Source organism: Platalea leucorodia (genome assembly GCF_965183815.1).
Source record: "Platalea leucorodia genome assembly, chromosome: 4".
Lineage (NCBI taxonomy): Eukaryota > Metazoa > Chordata > Aves > Pelecaniformes > Threskiornithidae > Platalea > Platalea leucorodia.
In genome coordinates, this window is record NC_138826.1 from 21,268,795 (window position 1) to 21,289,697 (window position 20,903).

The window sequence follows — 20,903 nt, forward strand, 5'->3', positions numbered from 1 at the left end:
CAGCCTGACCTCGGTGCTGGGGAAGGTTATGGAGCAGATCATCCTGAGGGCCATTATGCAGCACGTATGGGACAGCCAGGCGATCAGGCCCGGTCAGCATGGGTTTAGGAAAGGCAGGTCCTGCTTGACTAACCTGATCTCCTTCTATGACAAGGTGACCGGCTTAGTGGATGAGGGAAAGGCTGTGGATGTTGTCTACCTGGACTTTAGTAAGGCCTTTGACACGGGTTCCCACAGCATTCTCCTGGAGAAACTGGCTGCTCGTGGCTTGGACTGGTGTACGCTTCACTGGGTAAAAAACTGGCTGGATGGCCGGGCCCAAAGAGTTGTGGTGAATGGAGTGAAATCCAGTTGGCGACCAGTCACAAGTGGTGTTCCCCAGGGCTCAGTACTGGGGCCAGTTCTGTTTAATATCTTTATCAGTGATCTGGATGAGGGGATCGAGTGCAACCTCAGTAAGTTTGCAGACGACACCAAGTTGGGTGGGAGTGTTGATTTGCTGGAGGGTAGAAGGGCTCTGCAGAGGGATCTGGACAGGCTGGATCAATGGATCAAGGCCAATTGTATGAGGTTCAAGAAGGCTAAGTGCCGGGTCCTGCACTTGGGTCACAACAACCCCATGCAACGTTACAGGCTTGGGGAAGAGTGGCTGGAGAGCTGCCTGGCGGAAAAGGACCTGGGGGTGTTGGTCGACAGCTGGCTAAATATGAGCTGGCAGTGTGCCCAGGTGGCCAAGAAGGCCAATAGCATCCTGGCTTGTATCAGGAATAGTGTGGCCAGCAGGACTAGTGAAGTGATCATCCCCCTGTACTTGGCACTGGTGAGGCCGCCCCTCGAATACTGTATTCAGTTTTGGGCCCCTCACTACAAGAAGGACATTGAGGTGCTGGAGCGTGTCCAAAGAAGGGCAACGAAGTTGGTGAAGGGTCTAGAGAACAAGGCTTATGAGGAGCGGCTGGGGGAACTGGGGTTGTTTAGCCTGGAGAAGAGGAGGTTCAGGGGAGACCTTATCGCTCTCTACAAGTACGTGAAAGGAGGTTGTAGCGAGGTGGGGGTCGGTCTCTTCTGCCAGGTAGGAAGAAATAGGACAAGAGAAAATGGCCTCAAATTGTTCCCCCTCAATTGGGGAGGTTTAGGTTGGATATTAGGAAAAATTTCTTCACCAAAAGGTTTGTCAAGCGTTGGAACAGGCTGCCCAGGGAAGGGGTTGAGTCCCCATTGCTGGAGGAATTTAAAAGATGTGTAGATGTGGTGCTTAGGGGTGGAGTTGGCAGTGCTAGGGTAACATTTGGACTTGGTGATCTTAAAGGTCTTTTCCAACCTAAATGATTCTATGATTTTTTGCTAGGTGAGAGGGGAGAACTGGTGTCACAGAACTGTATCTCTATTTTCCTCAGTTCTACCACCCCTGTACTTACCAGCTTTTATTTAGCAATGAAATATGGGACTGATATGTCCCTGGTTGGGCTGGGCTAAACCAGTATCCCTTTTTCCTACTATGTGACTGCATATTCAGGGAGAAACCTGATGCAAATACAGTGAGAGTAAAACTTTCACAAATTATTCCTTCATTCTTCACATCTTTACAATACTTTCCTTTAAGTAAAATTACTGCACTGAAATAATTGTCCCTAGATGAACTGCCAGATGAACTTCACTATACTTAAATTATGTACTCTTCAGATTGCAATTACTGTCCTCCACAAGCAATTAAAGTCATCAATACCATTGCCATTTGGAAGCAGCATCTGAGTCAGACAAAACTGGATGTAGGGAGAATAAGCGAAATCAGCCATTACTCAACCTTTTTTCCCTCCTGCATCACCATGGAGTACTCTCAGCTCTGTCACCTTTTACATAGGCGCTTTTTATATAGAAGGGTATATGTTCAAAAAGGCTCTTGCCAGGTATGTGTGTTGAAGGGACAGCTGGCAGTGGTATGGGACAGATGCGGGTGAAGAGTTGACTTAGGCTACAGATAAAGTGCATTCCCAGCCCTTGCTCCACGGGCAGGGCCCCTGTGGGATGTGGTTCTGTGGGGTCAGTACAGCTGAGGAATGCACACCCTGAGAAACCAGCTGTGGGATGGAATGGGGCTGTGAAACTCACAGGAGAATTACAGTAAATACAAACCATTGAGATACGTTGTCCTAATTATCCTGCTCAGTCTAAGTAGTTCAGTACACAAGCTTCAAGGATTAAACATTCCCATAGAGTCTGGTTCCTTCTAGACACTTGCTAGGCTACCTTTCTGTTGGACCTATTCTCAGTGTTTCTTTCAGAAAATATTTCTTTAACTTGTCAGAGCAAAGCACTGTAGCTAGCATGGAACCACTTGCTGGAGGTGATGATTGTTTTTTTCTGTCTCAGCTGGCATTTTTTTATAGCTTCCCCCCCTCCCCGAACAAATAGTTTATTTGCCTCAAAGAGTACATCTGAGAAATTCAGGTCTGAATTTATTGTGTTTAAGCTGGAGAAAAAAATAGGAAATTCCCAACTTTTAAAAAATCATTTTAATGATGTTTCTCTTTTGAAAATTGCTTTAAGAAGGGCTGAAAATGTTTAAGTCAAAGCAAAACATTTCAAATAGGATCAAATTGAATATTTTTGCTTACACTGAGTACTTTTTATTTAACCAAAAAATGTTCAAAGTTAGCATTTGGGGTCGAACTTGGCTGTCATTTGTTTGAATGTTTTAATTTTACCCATGAATATGATAATTATTTGTATAGGTCCCTATACAATGTCTTTCCCCAGAGGGGAAATCAGGCTTTCATGGGAAGTGACCTAGCAGGATGAAGTGTCCCATGTTTCCCATGAAGTTAAAAGTTCAGTTAACTTTATCTCTTGTTATGTTTTACTGTACACACCTTGTGGGTTCCTGCTAAAACTGCAAAATGATGTGTATAAACAGCATGAAAGCAGACAAGAAATGCTAAAAATATGGAGAGAGAAGGAATTATGTTAAATGGTTGGTAGGAGTGACTTTTTGGTCCAGGGACTGAGGTTGGGCAGAAAGGCAGAAACATAACTTCCCTCTGCTGATGCTCTTACTGGTTATCCACAGCATCAGGACACTTGCTAAGCTTGTTGGCCAAGGGATCACCAGTTAGCTACTCTTTACTGTGCTGAAGCCTAGCTAACACAGATGATTAGTGGGAACATAACTGTAGGAGCCTGTGTATTCAGAACAGAGACAACAGTTCAGATCCCACTTATAGGCTCATTTACAAGTGTGTAAATCTGAGACAGCCACCACAAACTCAAAGATTTACAATCATTTCTAAGCAGCTGGTTCCACCAGCAACTAAAGCAGCTAAATGTCCAAAACATCTTAGCCATTGCTGCAGCCTGCACACTGAGAAGTACAGCCTCTGTAAAGGGCCAGATAACCTCTTCCACTGTTGGAGATATGACTTGATGGCCAGTATTCAGTATCCAAGATATGATGGATCTTCCTGGCAGAGGAGGAAGCTGCCAATATCAGATGCTTTTTGTCAAGGCAACTCAGCAATACAAGCCTGTGGGGTGATACTGCAGGGCATGCACATTTGCTAGGGAAATATTTACCCCCTTTTCTACACTGCGGGAGGACCTGCTAGGCAGATGGGGATGGTGAGGAAGGAGGTTGTGCTAAGAGCAGCCGAGGGGCAGGATGTGTCAATTACTTCAGATTCCATTTTCATCCAAGTATCTATTTATAGTTTATAGATACTATTTAATAGTATCTAACTATTTAATCAAATGTTTGTTCTTTTCTCCCCCCATTACTGACTGCAAATTTTGCCCCCGCCCCCGGCGGCGGTGAGGGAGAGCTTAGCAAGGAGTACAAATAAAAATGACAGTGCTAAAATGGAGTGATGGCATTCCCCTGTGCCCATCCCGCCAGGCTGTCAGGCAGGCAAGAGAGATTTTTCATCCTTGCAGAGAGCAGTGGGGTCGTTTCTCCCTCAGCTCCCCGGAATACCTCCCCGGGAGGGATGCAGTGCTCAGCAGGCAGCCCTGCACGCCGCTGCCCTCGGGACCAGCGCGCTTGCTGTTTCTTCTAACGCACAACCTTATCAGATGCGCAAGATTCTCGGCGTGTGCTTTGTGCCCTTTTTTCCCCCTGGCTCGGGCTTGGAGAGATGCAGCTCCTGATCTGATCCTTATCGAGTCAAAGCGTCTGTTGAGCGCGATCGGAGGAAGATGCAGAGGGGCAGTGCGGGATCAGCGCTGCTCCCTGAAAGAGGCATATTAATAACACTGATGCATGGCCAATTAGCAGGAGCCAGGTCCAGCCCTCGTGTCTGCGTGCTAGTGATTTATCGACAGTAATTACCGAGGCACTTAATGCCTAGTTTGGATGGGAATTAATTCGAGGCCGGATAAATAATGCATTAGGGTTTATTTAGCCCCATGTGAAGCATCGCCCCCGAGCCAGAGCTGGAAGTGGAGAGCGGCGGGCGCGGCGATGCGCGGGGCGGCGGCCGGAGCCGGAGCCGGAGCCGGGGCCGGGGCCGGGGCCGGGGCCGGGCGCTGAGGCTGCCGGCAGCGGCGCGCCCAGCCCAGCCGGGAGCATGCTGAGCCCCAAGATCAGGCAGGCCAGGAGAGGTGAGTGTGCCTTCCCGTGCGCCCCGCGTTGTGGGGCGGGGGACCGCCTGCCGCCACCGGGAAACTTCCGCGGAGACCCCGCCGCGCTGCAGCCGCCGCCCCCCGCCCCGGCAGGGCGGGCTGCTGCTCCGCTGGCCGAAGCCGGCCCTGGGGAGGGCAGCGCGAGTGAGCGGCGCCTGCGAAGGTTCGGGGAGAATGAAACGTAGGAGGAGGGGACCTGTGCTTGTGTTCAGCAACGTCGTCTGCAATGTCAGGGCTGAGCAGCAGAGATGAGTCAAAAATTGTACTCTGTCCTGGGACTCGACGGAGCCTTTGCACCACTGTGGTGGTTGCTAATGCCGTGTTTCTAATGCTGAAATTCATTGTAACAGCTGGAGGCAGTTGTGACAAGTTTACCTGCAGCATCTTGGAGAAGCAGTTTGCTGTAGCACGTTATCCCTCCAGGGCTGGGAGGAGGAGGTGGGGAAAGTCATTCTGTGTGAGCTGTGGGCAAGACAAAGGAAGGAAGGAAAACCTGCCCTGGTTTTGCAACAGCTGCTTTGAGCAGTCGTTCAGACCTGCGAGGTGTAGTATGCAGTGTTTGTAAAGCGATCAGCTGGGGCTGGGCAGAGCCGGTGTCTCCACTCCAGCTTGCCCGGAGGAGATGCTCTGGCAGGGGATGTATTTTGTGATCTCCTGCTGCAGCACCAGTTCCTCGTTTGACAAGGCATTTGTTGAGCATCGTTGCCATTCACAGCCTAATGACAGTCTCAGAGGGATATCTTCCCACCCATCGGGAAGAGAGGCTAGATTAATGTCATTTAGGAGCAAAAGCAGGTGCAATCAGAAGAGTACGTAAAGATTAGGTTTTTCTTCAGCCATGCCAGCATTATAAAATAGGAAAGTGTCGCTGGTTCTAGCTGCTGTGATTCTAAGACAGATACTTCCAGCCAAATGTCACTTTGCATCATATATATAAAAGCAGTATTACATGCTGAACAGTCCTTAAAATACCAACAGCCCATTAAATAGCTGTTAGTGTCTTGGAAGGAAGAAGCTTCCTGCCACCCGGAGGTGTCAGGATCAGGTACGTGCAGCCTCACCCACAGTAAATTCATATGTACTTATTTTTTAGTTACACAATTTTGTAGAAGTTCAGCAAGTCTTTCATAGGTGCTGTCTCTTTGCCATTCCCCCTCTAAGGGGTGTCTAATCTCCTTCCAGTCTTTAATATATTTGTTATTCAGCATTCCTGTGGGCTATTACAGCTCTGATGAAACAACCTAAATGATGCAACTGGAGTGGTACAGGAAGTCTGTGTCAGAACGAGGAACACAGGCTTTCACAACTGCATGCCTGCCATTCTTCCACTTTGTTCAATTCATCTGGAAGAGACTAAGTTGTATATTAATATATATCGAAGTCTAGTTACAGGATAGACATTATTCTAGATCCCTGTGGGCTACCGATGCTTGGGGGACAAACTGTAGTGTACCTTTGTGATTCAATTTCAATTTATAGCAGTATATGTCATTCTCTCAGGGTTTGTTCTGTTTGGTTCATTAGCTGTGCAGTGGTAGGTTTATTTCTGAGTGAATTTAGAAGTCATGAAAAGAGCTGGCTTGATGGCTTTTGAAACTTCAGGAATTTCCCTACTTTTGCAATGCCGTGGCAAAGCACTGGTAACCTCTTACAAAGGTTACCAAGTGGGACCTAATCCTGCAAGTTTCTTCTATAGTTCTTGTTCACAGGAGCTGTAAACAGGCAGTGCTGAAGATGCTGAATGCTGCTTGAAGGTAAGTGTCCCACCTTGCAAGGCTGAGCTGGATGTGAAATGGTAGTTCATGCTCCCTGGGCTCTCAGTTGGGATTGCTAATGAAGGTTCAGGTGGTAAATGGTGGGCAAGCAAAGTATTGAGAAGGCTGCAAGAATCTGTTGCTGACAGCATCAACAAGGTCAGGAGGTCTGTGGCAAGCTGTTGCACGAACTTGGCTGACTTCTCAGAGTAGTGGCTGCTAGCTCTGCCATTGAGGACTTAGTTGTGTAAGGAAGGCAGCGTGACTTCTCTGAGCAGACAGAATGAAGAGAAAGGACAAGGAAGGATACTCTGGGTACAGCCTGTGGTTTCACTTGAGTGTGATAGGAGGCAGCAATAAAGCTGAACCTAGGGATGTTCATGTATTTGGTGTAGACTTCTTGTGGCTGAATTACTCAAACCACCTGTGTGTGTGTGTCCAGATCTTTGCTTCAGGCTCCCTGCATCTGTGCAAATAGGAATGCTTCATCAGCTCCACTTGTATTTCCAGATCTCTGCTGAGAATGTGCCTTTAAACCTTTTACTTGTGACATCTGATGCTGTCATTTTTGTTTGACTTGTGGATGGTCCTTAAGAAAGCTCCTGGATTTAAAGACATTCAGGCTTTTGAAAATGCTGAGTCTGGACTTGAGCCTGACATCTGGGGTGCAGTTCTTAATATCTGTAAAAGGTATGCTAGAGAACAAAGATAATTTGCCTTACTAGAGGTACCTGTCAAGTGTAATGCAGTTCTTGCCATTCCATGAGCAAGCTCTCATCTGTGACTCAGAAACATGCATTCAGAGGTACATTATGTTTTCATAAGACCTAGGAAGGTGTAAAATCTCACAGACTGAAAATCTTAATGTGCATAAATGGGCCTTCTGGAAAATCATTCATCCTGGATAGGCTTGAATGGATTTTGCATTATTTTTTCTTCTATGGTGTTTTACGTACAGCAATTGGCAGATTCTGAAATAAGTGACTGCAATGGAAAACATCTATTTTCACATTCTTTCTATGTGATGGGACATAGAAATACTGCCTTCCAGAGTAGAAGCACGAGAACTTTCAGTATAGAGAGCAGAGAAAGCAGTTTTTGGACTACATCATTCAGTCTCAAGGAATGCATTTTTGTTTGTTTTTAAGAGATAAAAAAAATGAAACAAAGCATGTGCTCCTTGGTCTGAAAAGTCTCAAACAGGTTATACGTACCCAATTGCATTTAAATGTGCTAGGAAATGGAAGCTGGACTGACGACAAGCTTATGCATTTGTTTTTTAGTAAGTGGTATGATGGGATTGCCCTCTATAGCAAGAAAGTTAGCCTGCTGACATGATAGATTCTTTACAGTATTCCTGTCTTCGGCACAGTCTGTCTCAGTTGTATAGGTACTAAGAATAAACCTTCTCTCCTGACTGGAACTTTGTCTGACATTATGGAATTGTCTGCACTTCTCTGACCTATTATCTCTGTTTGGCTGCACACTCGTACATATGTTACAGTATGATGAAAATTTTTTTCACAGTCATAATAATTAAACTTTTGTTTGTTTGTTTAATTAAAACGTAGAGCCTGGAAAAAGTGATGAGAGACATTGTGGCTAGCTAGCCTGCTGCAGACAAACTGGGTTTACCTCAGGTATACTTCAGCATGGCTGTAGTAGAACAGAGTTATTTCCCTCTCTCTTTTTTCCTTCTCTGAAACTTGTCATAATTCAATTTTAATGAAAAGTGAGCTTTAGCATACTTAAAACGTTTCTAAGGATGATGTGTAGTAACGCTGCCAGAAGGGACTTTAGAGGGTAAAGTACTAGCCCTCTGGGAGTGTGCACATTTACAACATAAGCTTCATGTGCTTGCAGTGAGGACAGCTAGGTTTTAGTATTCAATGCCTTTGCAATATTGCCATTGTATTTTTAATTAAAGTGTTGTGTCTTTGATTACAGACACATGAATACCCTATATTTAAACTGCTTTCATATGGCAGTAAGGATACATGATTGCATGATTTCTCTATCAGTCTCTGTCCTAACAATTTTTGAGCTGTTTGGCTAAATACAACCAGATTTGAAAGAAGAAAAGGAGTATCAAAATATATTTGACTCCTATAAACTCAAAGAAAATTGGTGTCAGGACAGAGGAAAGGTAACCATATCTGTATACCTAGGGAAAACTGCCACATAGTACTCAACAGAAATAAACGTTCTGAAAGATAATGCCCAACTGACCATCCAAAAGACACATATTGGCTGTCGTGTAAGAGCACACATATATTCAAGACAGCCAAAAAGCTAAGGGATGTAGGAATATATTGGGTTGTCAGGGATGTGGAAGGAACTGGGTATTTGAGGAAGATGAAGAGACAGCATTATGCAAGTTTGAGGAACACGTAGAGGAATTGGGGTTTGTGTGGTAGAAGAATGTAAGGCAGTAATCAGTGGAAATCCAGACTTCCTTAATTCCGCAGACTGAAAGCATATTATTTAATACAAAAGCAAATTACAGTTATGAGAATTACAGTAGTACGCTTTGGAAACTACATGAGGGTTTTAGGTTTAAAAGTGGGCTTTTGAAACAAATCTAATTCTCCTCACTTCCTGCACTTTGGTTATGTCATGAAGCAGTCTCAGAATAAACAAACTGAATTCCTTTTGGATTAAACTAGGTGGGAAGATATTTTCAGGAGTGCACTTAATGCTTTCCAGCCATTGATTGGTATTCAGTCCATAGGATCAGAATAGAACCAGTCCAAAACAGAGCCCCCTGAAATGCATATGTAGCATGAATGTTAGTTCCCTGCCATTAAGTAACAGATCCACTCCTAATGATCTGTACTATTTGCTAATCTAGACATCTCTGAAATTGTCAGTCATAAGACATTTGTATTCAGAACTGATAATTTTATGTTAATCCATTACTTAGGTGACCAACAATTCACTACTATAGTATCTCAGAACTTAACAATTCAAAACGTATTTACCTTTGCACATGCCACGTTTCACAAGTAACATTTACATTCTGTGGATTAGGGAAAAACCCTAGGCCACATATGAAGTCCAAGGCAGAGCCAGGAGTTGAAACGAGTTTCCCAAAGTTTAGTGTACATGAAAAAATAATGGATTATCCTTCCTTCTTATTCAACAGCTTTTCACTGGCCATTTTCTGTCATCAGAACACATCCGACTCCATAAGGACTTGCCAGTTAAGAACAGCTTAGACATATAAATGCAACCCTGCAACTTTATTTCTTGAGTAAATGGAGGGCATCAGCATAATAGGACGAACATACTGGTATGAAATTGTGGGGGATGCCTCCAGGAACTTTTTTTCTGTACCAGAAACATTGGGTGATTGGGGTCATCCCTCTAGAGATTTCTTGTCTGAAGGAAATGACATTATTAATCACTTCTTCAAGACAGCCTTAATCACAGCAGAAGGCTATCAACCAGTCATGGCTTTCAGGAGTTCTCATCTATCCTGAGTTTGCCAGGCTCAGGAACAAGCTTCAATGATGATGAATGACACCTAAGGAAACATTAATTAGGCATTTTTAGACCAGTGAAGGTGACCTCTGACTCTGTTAGAAGATGCTGCTTGTTCAGAGTCATATTCAACCTGGCCAGTTAATAATTCTTCAGTGTTGCCAATGCACTTCAGGTTCTAGGAGTTAGACCTCATCTAAGAGGCAACCCCACAACCCCAGCAGCAGGCACAGGTAGCAGGACAACCTGTACAACAGGCAGAGCTGAGATAAGGCCCAGCAAGGGAACAAAAAACAGCAGTTAACAAAAAACAGCAGTTAAAGGAGATTTCAACAAAAAGGAGAAAAAGAAACAGTGTGCAACTCAGTTTATGAAAAAAGACATGGCAGAAAGAAGAAATTAGGAACAGTGAAATAAATACATTTCATAGGGAACCAGAGGCAGCCAAACAGCCCTAAGTGCACTCAGACTTCTCTGTTTACCAAGGCATCAACTCTCCAACTTCTGGCTCTTCTCCAAGTCCTCCACAGAGAGGAAGCAATCCTGCTGCCCTGTGCACAACAGGAGTTCACTCTCATGTTTCTGGCATTAGGCGGGAACTGGTGGCACCTTCCCCCTCAACTCCTGCAGAGGCCACCACCATGCTGCTGGAGCAAGTCCTGGACCTCAGAGACTGTCCAGTGCAGGCAGCTCCTCAGACTGCATTCCCTTCACAATCATGCTGGGTGAAGAGCCCTCCTTTCACTGGCCAGCAAAAGGCAGAAAAGGGGAACTCTCTTATGTGTCTTGTCCCCCTCACCAAACCACAGCTTAGCACCTGCAGCCTCTTAGCTCTGCAAAGAGGAACACCAATGCCTCCACAGCCCCACGCTGCAGCTCTGGATTACAGGGCTGATGATGCACACAGCTATCCCAGATCATGTGGGAGGCCAGCACCTTGGCACCTCCAGTTTACCAGGCAACTAACACCCAGCTTCTTACTCCTAGAACCAAAGTAAACAGCCCTGGAGTTGCGAACTCCTCCAAACACTTCCTTCAGCCCTTGAGAGCCCACCAACATTGTTGGGAGCACACCAGGCCCCAGGGCAGGGAGCAATCAGTGTGACTAGCTGCAGCTGGCATGGCAGAGCCACCATTAACGAGGAGCCCAGCTGCAAGGGGGAGGTTCACTACCCTCCTTCCTTAAATGAGTGATTCTTTAAAGTAGGAGAGGCAATTTCAGGAGCTGTGTTCTAGAAAGGTATGTGGGTAAAGGGCTAGGATGAAGTGCTGGTAAATATGGTTTGGTTTATGGCTCACAGTTTGTGAGCTGGTGGAGGAAGGAGTCTGTGAGGCGCTAGGGAGGAGGAGGAGGTGGTGGTAGTGGTAGTAGCAGCGGCAGCCCTGCCTGTGGTGTGGGTCTGGATTTCATCTTTTTTGCTTTGGAGGAATATGAGATAAAGCTGCTGAGCTGAGCTTAAAATCCTAATGCAATGGTACAGGGGCTGTGGAGGGAGGCACTGGGGCTGGAGCTGGTGCATTGTTGGATTAACTGCCCTGAAGGTAGTGGGAAGAAGTAGGCCCAGATTAGAGGGTAAAGTGTGGGGAAGAAGTGAACAAGGAGGTAGCTCAGTGTCCTTTCTCACCATGTGCAGCCCTAGGGAGGTGAATGAAGCAGGGAATTACTTCTGCCCCTTGGTATCAGGTCAGTCTCCTGGCACTGTGCTGCTTTGGTGCAGGGGTGTGCTGCAGTGAGCTGCATTATCAGTTGTGTGCTGTAATGACTTTGTTTCTATTGTCCTGGTTTAGTGGCCATGTGCGTATACACAGAGGGTCAAGAAAGTGATATTTGTGGGATTCCTCCAGAGACAGGTTCAGATTCCCACTCTTGTTTTGTGGTGTGTCCCATGAAGAAGGACCCAGGCTGTTCAAAGGTGTGATTCTCCCATGTCTGTAGAGATGCCCCTCTCTTTCCACATAGGATTCATGGTGTGTGCTGAATTAAGCGCCGCTCTTGGCAATAGCGGCTTTCTGTCCCTGCCTGAAGGTTCAGGCAGGAAATCATTCTCCTTAGGAAAAGCCCTGACAAGTTCACAGGCAGGCACTAGCTTATTAAGCACAGGCAAACTGAACTTGAAATAATGAGCCATGGACTCACCTCCTGGGGAGGGGAAGGGGCCTTGAGAAAGAGCAGTAATTCCTCTCAAAGGGTAGCTGGACTACTGGGGAGAGAGCTTGTGGGAAGAAAATTAAATATTAAAAAAATGAAAAAGCCATAGGTTCTCTAATTACTTGTAAAACACCCACTGAGTGAGTACAGGGTGAAACTGGCAGGGTTGTGAAGAGTACAGTGGAAGCACTATGAATGCTAGCACCTCTTTCCTGAGAGGACAGTCAACTGCTACTTTTAGTGCCTATATAAATGTATTCCTCTTTATTGTAAGGTTACTACCAGAATGACTTTTTTCCTTGCTGGCTTTCCCTTTATATTCATGGTAGCTGATAGGCAAGCAGAGCAGCATAAACAGCTTAATGTTTTCTCCAGCTCCCTGCGTTATGGGTAGAGGTAGTTTGAGGCAACGATGAAGGCACTTGCATGCTGTGGTGGGAAGGGGAAACCCCTTGATGAGGCTGCAGTATGAGCTATCTGGTGAGCTGGAAGAGGAAAGGATCTATACCTAGACTTTGCTCAGGCCTGCATGTGTTTAAGGTATTTAAAACTAACATGGGGGAGGGAAGCTGCTGCTGCCAGTCCTTCTAATGTGTGTTCCTTTCACAGAGCTTTTCTGTGGGTCCTTTGTGCCCCAAAGGCAGTAAATTGGTCTTTATGAAGAGCTAAAGAGAGGAGATATTAAGTCTTTGCTGTGGTTGAAAAAAGTTACTTGTAATATCCTTCCTCTGAAATGGTGTTAAGAATTATTTATGCTTCAGTAAGATAGTCATCCTGTGAACTGGTATCGAAGTTTAAAGAACAAACCTACGGTATAAGGAGCTAAATGACAAGGAAGCTGTATACATTGGTTCTAAGCTGAGAACTGATTCTGTTGCAGGGGAAAGGATTGGGTTGATCATGATCTCTTTGGGAGAACTGTAGGCATGGGGTTAATACTTATTCCTGTGCAGACCTCTAGTTTAGGAGGAGCCAGCCTTACCTTATTAACCAGTGACATCTTGTTAAAAGTACTTATAGCTAAATAATCATAGAATGGTTTGGGTTGGAAGGGGATCTTGATGATCATCTATTTCCACCCCCCCTGCCACGGGCAGGGACACCTTCCACTGGACCGGGTTGCTCAAAGCCTCATCCAACCTGGCCTTAAACACTTCCAGGGATGGGGCATCCACAACATCTCTGGGCAACCTCTTCCAGTGCCTCACTATGCTCATAGTGAAGAACTTCCTTATATCTAATCTAAACCTACCCTCTTTCAGTTTAAAGTGTTGGGTACTTAGGTTCACAGTGTGAATTAATGTAGGAGTAAGAATTCCTGGATTTCTTCTGCCTTTGTCCTTCTGCCCAGATCAACCCTGGAAGTAGGGCAAGTCACTTAGCCACCTGTCGTACAGAGAAGGAAGCAGGCTTTGTTTGCCTGTTGGAAATAGGTATAACAGATGTTGAAACAGGCACATCGAACTGTTCTTTCAATGCTCTGTCCTGAAGTAGGGTAGGAATGAATACCTTCTTGACATTTGGGTGAGGGAAATGAGAAATATAATGTTATGGTTAAACTCAGGGAATTTTATTGCTGGAAGTGGCTGGGCCATGATATCACTTCAGCCTTATAGCCAGTTGCTGGCAAAAGGCCTTGACAAAGTTTTCTGTGCTCAATGATTTTTTCAGTCCAGAATAATTTTGGGAAATGATATTCCATGGAGTGTGGTGGACAAACATCTTTGATGCTTATAACATAAGTGTAAGGTACCAGTGATGCAGACAGCCACTGCAGTGTCCGAATAATATGGACCATGTGCTTTGGCATGGCACAAGCATTAGTATTTATTATAAACACATCGGTGACTGGAGGGCCTATGACTAGCTTGAGCTGTTATGCTGCAGTTGACCTATGTGCTGCATCTGTAGTGCTGAAGAGCTGCAGTCTTGACCAGGACTCCACAGAATTTGGTGCTGTACGAGCTCAGGGTAGAGTCCCAGCTCCAATCTGAATGTTATTGTGATCAGCATTTCTTGTTTGCTCCTCAGTCCACTGTGGCTGGGAAAGCTATTAAAAATTAAGTCTTAAAGCCATACCCATAGGGAGGATTACAGAAGGCTTTTGCTGGTTGCAGAGGGAGTGCAAGGTATTCATTCAGTCTTCCTTCTGTGACCTGAATTAACTCACTAAGATAGCAGGAAAAAAAAAAAATCTGAGATAACTTTGTGCCATTCCAGTGAGTAACTATTCTTATAAAAAGGTCTCACCTTGTCAGTGAAGTGCAGGAAGTAAGGCTGGGTGTAGGAAAGTAAGGCTGGGTGTATCGGCAGAAGAGCAGTGTGCGTGCACGGAGAAGGGAGTAAGGCTTCCCTCTTCTGGCAGCAGTGAGCTGTAGCTCAGCGTGGTTGCCCATGGAACTGCAGAGCTTTGCCAGCAGCAGAGATGCCTTCAGCAGTGCTTGTCAGGTAGGCAGTTCTAACCAACCAGATGGAGAAGATGTACAGCTTTCAAGAGATTTTGCCAAGATTCAGTGAGAGTGAAGAGCTGATGCTTGGGTTTGTTGGATAGTTTTGTTGTCCATTGTGTGTGACAAGTGGGTGTGCTTTAAAGCAACACACCAAATGGCTATGATCTAAGTGCTGATCTGTCCTCTGAATAGTCTGCAGTGGATCCAGTTGGGAACTATCAGAGGATGGTGCAGTTAAAGGGACATGAAAATTAAAATAGTCTTTTGCTGGGAGCAGGTTTCTGTACTTGGGCTGCCTATCAATATGGTCTATAACTCTGATTTTGCAATAACAAAGGACACAGCAGGTTGAATTTGGGGCTCTGACCCGCTTGTTACGGAGGTTACTCATGATCAGCAAGAAGAAGAAATAAGAATATCCTTGACTGCCCCTGCGTTCCCCGCCCTCCCCCCCCCCCCCCCCCCCCCAAAAAAAAAGGACCCACAAAAAACCAAACCAAAACACAACCAAAAAACTTAATCTTTCTTGGTAATGAAGCTGACCTGAACCTGCTGTCTATTGGTGTAGAATTAGCATAAATCTATAATAACCTGGCCCTCCGGCTTCTGTGCGTCCCTTTCAGTACTTAAATAAATGAAGCATGTGAGTATTACTTAAGTGACTAGTGTTCAATTCATGGAGCTTGTAGCTTGCTAACCTTGCCTCGAGTACAGAGTATTACCTTGTTGTTCCTTGCCTTTTGTGTTTATATTCATTGACTTGGAGAAAGCTATGTTAAATGGCATGCTTAAAATATGACCTGCAGCAAGCTATGCAAATCTACTTCATCCTGCTGTTTCTAGGAGGGAGAGGAGGCCACTGCTAGTGAAGAAAAAGTTGGGAGCATGATGAAGGTAAATTTGAATGGTCATGCGCTAATGTATTTTGTGCACTCTGTCATAGAGAAGCTAAGTCATACTGCTGCATGAGTTTGGGTTTTTTGCTGTAGCAAAGTGGCTGATAACTGAAAGGAAGGCATAAGCATTGCACCCCTCAGTGTGATATCATCAATTGAGAAATAAAGAGCCAGTATTTAGTGTGCTAAATGAATGAAGTCTTTATTCCTTGTCCTATCACAGACTTTTTTTGCAATAATTTCTCTTACCTGTTCTGTATGCTGCTGCTTCAGATACACTGGGAGCAGTAGAACTAGAGATGGGAATGGCTGGGTTCAACAGCTAAGACTTAAACTCTTCAATGAAGAAAGTAATTATAATTATTAGTCCCTACTACTATAATATCTAAAAGCATCATTTTCTACTGTCAGTTCTACCAAGCGTGTGCCTCTGTCCTTAGCCTAAGCTACTGGGTCACTAGTTGGATCCTGTCCATTGTCTTCATTTGGAATAGTTAGGGTTGTCTACATAAGCATCCATTTTGGTTTGGATCAATGGCATGCTTTTGAAGCAGATCTGATCTTTCCTGCCTACTGTGCTTTGGTTGGTGGTTTAGCATAGGCTTGGATTCTTTCTGAATGAAAATGTGCTCCATGTGCAGTATGCTTCCATGGTCAATCCAAATAAAATTCATGAAATAACTTTTGTGTAGGTCGTGGGTCCGTGGTACCAGCTGTTCCTCAGTACTTGTTCCACCTTAAACCTAGTGTGCTGTACTACTTCATAATATAGACCTAGCCAGATTCCCCAGTTCTGCACAGAAGATGCAGGCTGCCTCATCTGAATGCTGACAGTTCTCAGTGGTTTCCCACAATTCACTATGTTTTTTAGAATAAAGTATTTCACTTTACTAGGTGGTAAATCAGTAGGTCAGTCTGTTGTAGCAGAAAGAATCAAGCCATCACCCTTCTGTCTTGGCACTTACCCGTGATCTAATGCTAGTGGTTTGATAGGACTGGCATGACGTGTATTTATAGGGCACTCTTGTGAACCGCTGATGTCAGGTTACCTGCAAAATTTAAGGCTTATTCATTGACAGGTGACAAAACCCACACATTCCCACAACCTGGGGCAGTAATTCAAGTCCTTTTGAAAATACAAGGTTAAACTCTTTTTAAATTACTATTCTGTGGAGTTGAGACCTGCTGGCCTTGCTGCTAGTGGCAGCAAAATAAATCTGGGACTTCTTTGTACAATAGGTCAAAGGTCTCCAGAGGTCAATGAGGTCTCCAGAGCTGGAGTGAAATGTTAGCCAACAAAACAATGCCCCTTTTACCTATATAGTAGCAGCAATGGATTGCCAAAATCCTTACATGTTCTGGAGTCCAAGATGCCATGAATTTGTAACAATAGTTTGAAGATGAATGTAAATTGTTCTTTAGGAGTAAAGGGCTAAATTATCCCACTATGTCTTTTTTTTTTTTTTTTTCGTTGTGTGGGTTTGGTTGTGTTATTTATCAAATAGACATGAGTTTTCTTTGACTTGTGGAAAGGCCCTGCATTAATATATATCAGTATGTGCTACTGTGTGTGTGTTCTTTGATGCAATAAAGACAAGACATTACCAGGTCATCTGTTAGCATATTTTATGGAAGCCTTGAACCTTTGTGTCATTCTAAAAGATAACTAAGATTGAAGCTGATTCTTGTCTTCCTTCAGCCTGATCCCCTCACTGCCTTGTTTAGGTATGCTACCTGCGTACTTCTGCAAAGTAACTCTGATCAGTAAAGTGGTAAATGGTCACATTGAACAGGTCATTGGAGTATAAAATTATTTTTCTGATTTAGAACATGCCTTATACAGAGCCGACTCTACCATTTGTAAAGTGGTGAAAGGTCATGGCTGTTATCTTGAACACTACAAAGACGACCAAGATTAATTTCTTCATGCCAGTCAGGAAGCAACTGCCCTCAAACTAAGTGTGTCTTTGCCTCTTGGCTGTGACCATGTTCTGTCAATGCTGTACTGTAGGTGGAAACAGGCATAGTTTTTCTACATGTTCTATGAAGGAAATGCTGCATGCTTATTGAAGATTGATGCAAAGATCTGAGCCAGCTCTGATGACTCTAGAAAGGCTATACGCAACTTTAAATGTGCGTTGCTGTGCCTGAGCTTGTGGCATGGCAGGGTTGCACAGCTTTCAGTACCAGGTGCATTTGTGTGTAGTGCAACAGTGTTGTGTGGCTGTGCTAACCTGCTAGCTAGCAGGAAATCTTGTTTTCTGTTCTGCCAGGTACTGTCAGCGTGCCCACCCTTAAAATGTGCTGGTATGGAGAATTTCTGCAGTCTAGTTTTATTCTTCAGAACTCCTTGGTGCACGTGCAATTCCCTTCTCTTTCTCTTTTGCCAGTGAAAGAGCATGGACTGATCTGGCAGTGCAAAAAAGATAAGAGTTAGCCTATATAAAAGAGGAAACATCTTGAAAACAGAACCCCCAGCCTTTGGTCTTAGGAGTTCTGAGAGGAGATGAACATGTGTTCTGGAGACAGGGTGCTCCTTCATGAACAAGTCTAGTTTCCCAATCCATCTGGGCTCCTTTTTGGGGACCTCGGTGCATCTGCTACAGTGTATCATTTATTTTGTGTCAGAGTCCTTCAGGCTGGCTCAAGTTCTTTGGCCATAGCTGTGCACTGTAGCTGAAATGTGCTTTTTAGTCATTCCCTTGCTACTCAGATTTTCCTTCATCTGCCTCTGCTCTTTCTGCTCAAAAGGCTGCCTGTGTGGTTGGTGTGGATTTTTTTTGGTTGGTTGGGTTTGGGTTTTGTTTTTAAACGGAATGTGTCATACCTATATGTAAATATCTATGACCAAAGTTTCTGCTCTTCAGGTAAGGACCGAAAGGTATTTTACCCTGTATATATAGCCAATTTCTATCAGCTGTTATCCCTAGTCTGAGAGTCAAATCATACCACTCTATGTTGGATTTCAGCTTTATGAAGTGGCCTTTGGGAATGCAGTTGTTCTTGCAGAAACTTAATAATATTAAGTAAATATTTGTACAAACAGATCCTTCCTTCGGACTGTCAGAATCTTTTCTTGGCAAGACTGCATGCTTTGTTATGTGCAGTCTGGTATCCCAACCGTTACAGAAAATACAGGTTACTAGACAAGCATATGTAAAGCTAATTGTCTCCCTGCTTTTTCTTCAGTTGGAGCATAAGGTTACAGAACTGCTTCCAGTGTAATGCATGTATGGTTTCTCTTGGAAAAAATTATGGATTTCCAAATCAATTTATTTTTCCTTTCATTTTCTTCAGCAATTTCTGATGGGTGGCCATGAAAAATTATTTTCCAGAGCAAAATATCCTTTTGTATTTTTATCTTGGCTGACAGAAAAACAAGTCAAGAAAAGGAAGTAGAACACGGCACATCCTCTTGGTCTATAAAGTGTTCTGAATAGACAGGTGTAGCTTTATTGATTAGAAGTAATGGAGCACAACGTGCTCTTACGGTAGTGTTTCTGAATGTGGTAAGTGTCCTCCAGGTCACAAAATGTGAGCAGGCACGTGGCTGTGTAGCATCATTTTGTTTCTGTACAGATTGCTACTCTATTTGGCTTGAAGGAACTAAAAGCCATTGCCAGTTTCTTGTAACTGATATCCTTCTAGTTGCCTAAACACATCTCATCACCAATCACTTCAAACATTCTGCATTTAATCTCTTTGCTTATTGTGTTTCAAGATGATAAATTCTCAGATTGTGTTGAGGAAGTGTCTTGGTTTCATTTGTGCTCACTGGCTGTGGTATCTTAGCAATCAAATTCAAACACAAACGCAGATGTGCAACAGACAGAAAATACATCTAAACCAAGTATTTTATTTCCTACAATTTGGTGAAAGGAAATGCAGTATCTCTTTTTAAGGCATATGACTTGTGTTTTCAGTGCACCCATTTTTTAGGCAAAGTTTGAATTAAATAAAACAACTGAGAATATTGTTTATAGTACGCGAAACCACTTCTCTTAGTGGCTAGTACTTTAAACAAAGACTATATCAGAAATAATACGTAGTGTCACTTTGTCATTAGACTGAAGAAACACTACAGCAAAGTGCATTCACTGTAGGACCGTTTGTCAGCCAAAATCAATTATAATGACTGTATTGATTTAAGCTAACTGCCTATGAGATTTCAAAAGATTACAACTTTAATTGATATTGAATTTCATTGACTTGATTGATTTCCATGTCCCTGATTTAAGTAGGTTCTTATTGATTGCTCAAATCTGTAGTGGTGTTCAGAGCTGTAAGCGGGAGAAGGAGAGCAGAAGAGATTGTATACTGCTGCCACGCAGGATTGAGCTCAGGAAGGGGAGATGGTATGGATAGGGAAGGGAAGAAGTTGTCTCGTTATGTGTATGCTTAGGGTAGAAAATAGATGTGATGAGAAAACAGGAATGTGTATATTGCTTGGAGGCAGGTCTGAGTTGCAGACGAGCTCTTCTAGAAGTGTATGGTGCTCTGTTAATGGGGCAAGGAAGAGAAATGGAGAAAAAGTAGCTTTAGACAGGGCTGAATTTGGATGGGGATAGGGGTTGCTATCTCTGTAAGGAATGGTAGCGTGGCTCCATCCAGTTTGGTCTCTCTACTCCTTAGGATAACCTTTGAGTTTACTATTAAAGACATGGCAACCAAGTGTGGGGTTTTGGATGGGGAGCTTATTTAGTATAGCCCAGGCATTTACACAGCTGGCATTGATCATCACCCCACTGACTTACTCATATTCCTCCTCCTGTCTTCGTCTCGATATGAGAACTTCCATATGCCAGTGTCACTTCCAGTCACAGGAGTATTTTCAAGGTCCGCAATTCTGATTCTTGCCTTCTAATAATTTGTCATCCCAAAAACCAGGCTTGGCTCATTGTTAGTGCCACCTATGGGGTGGCAAGGATATGGGTCTGCCTGGTCTGTTGTAATCTTGCTGTGCTGTAATTGCCTTGTTTCCCTGCTTCTGAGTCAGTAGGTCCTGTAGTTGGCATTTCAGTACTGCTACGCTGTACAGATGAATCCTAAACCTTTTTCTAAGAAAAGCTTGAATCCTTTCTATGTTAATTTCTGTTTAGGACTTATGTGTATGGCTGAATCAATAATCAATTAATGAAAATGTGAAGAGCAAAACGAAACTAGTGGTGTTATTGAAAAGGCATTACTGCATCAGAACTCTAGAGCATGTAAAGTATTTGCTGAGTTGTTGTGAGTCTGATTTATTGATTTGTTTTCTTCCTTATGCTCTGCTGATTCCATAATTCTGTTAAATAGATGAGCACTAAGAATGTATATCTACCATTAAGAACCAGGGGCTTGATATACTGGATCAGATTATCAAAGCAGATATTTTGATCCCAGTAGTATGAGATACCTGCTGCTTTAAAGGCAGCCTGTGCTCGTCTGTGAAAGTTTTGCTTCTGACCTCTATGCAATTATTGCATTCTGTGAAGCATGCAATATAACTGTCAATGCTGTTAATAGCCATAAATAATTCCTCCTTCTAAAAATTTCTATCTGATCCATGTTGTTAACT

At 43.9% G+C, this 20,903-nt stretch overlaps 1 protein-coding gene across 2 annotated transcripts in view; it reads left to right on the forward strand.

Annotated features, from left to right (window-relative positions):
- Window positions 1-4,559: 4,559 nt before the first annotated feature.
- Window positions 4,560-20,903, forward strand: part of ARHGAP22 (Rho GTPase activating protein 22) — a gene marked incomplete at both ends in the record, with an annotated part of 157,053 nt that continues 140,709 nt past the window's right edge. For both annotated transcript variants that reach the window (XM_082310290.1, XM_082310291.1), the window contains one exon: window positions 4,560-4,593. In XM_082310290.1, the coding sequence (XP_082166416.1) occupies window positions 4,560-4,593 (34 nt within the window). The remainder of the gene's footprint in view (window positions 4,594-20,903) is intronic.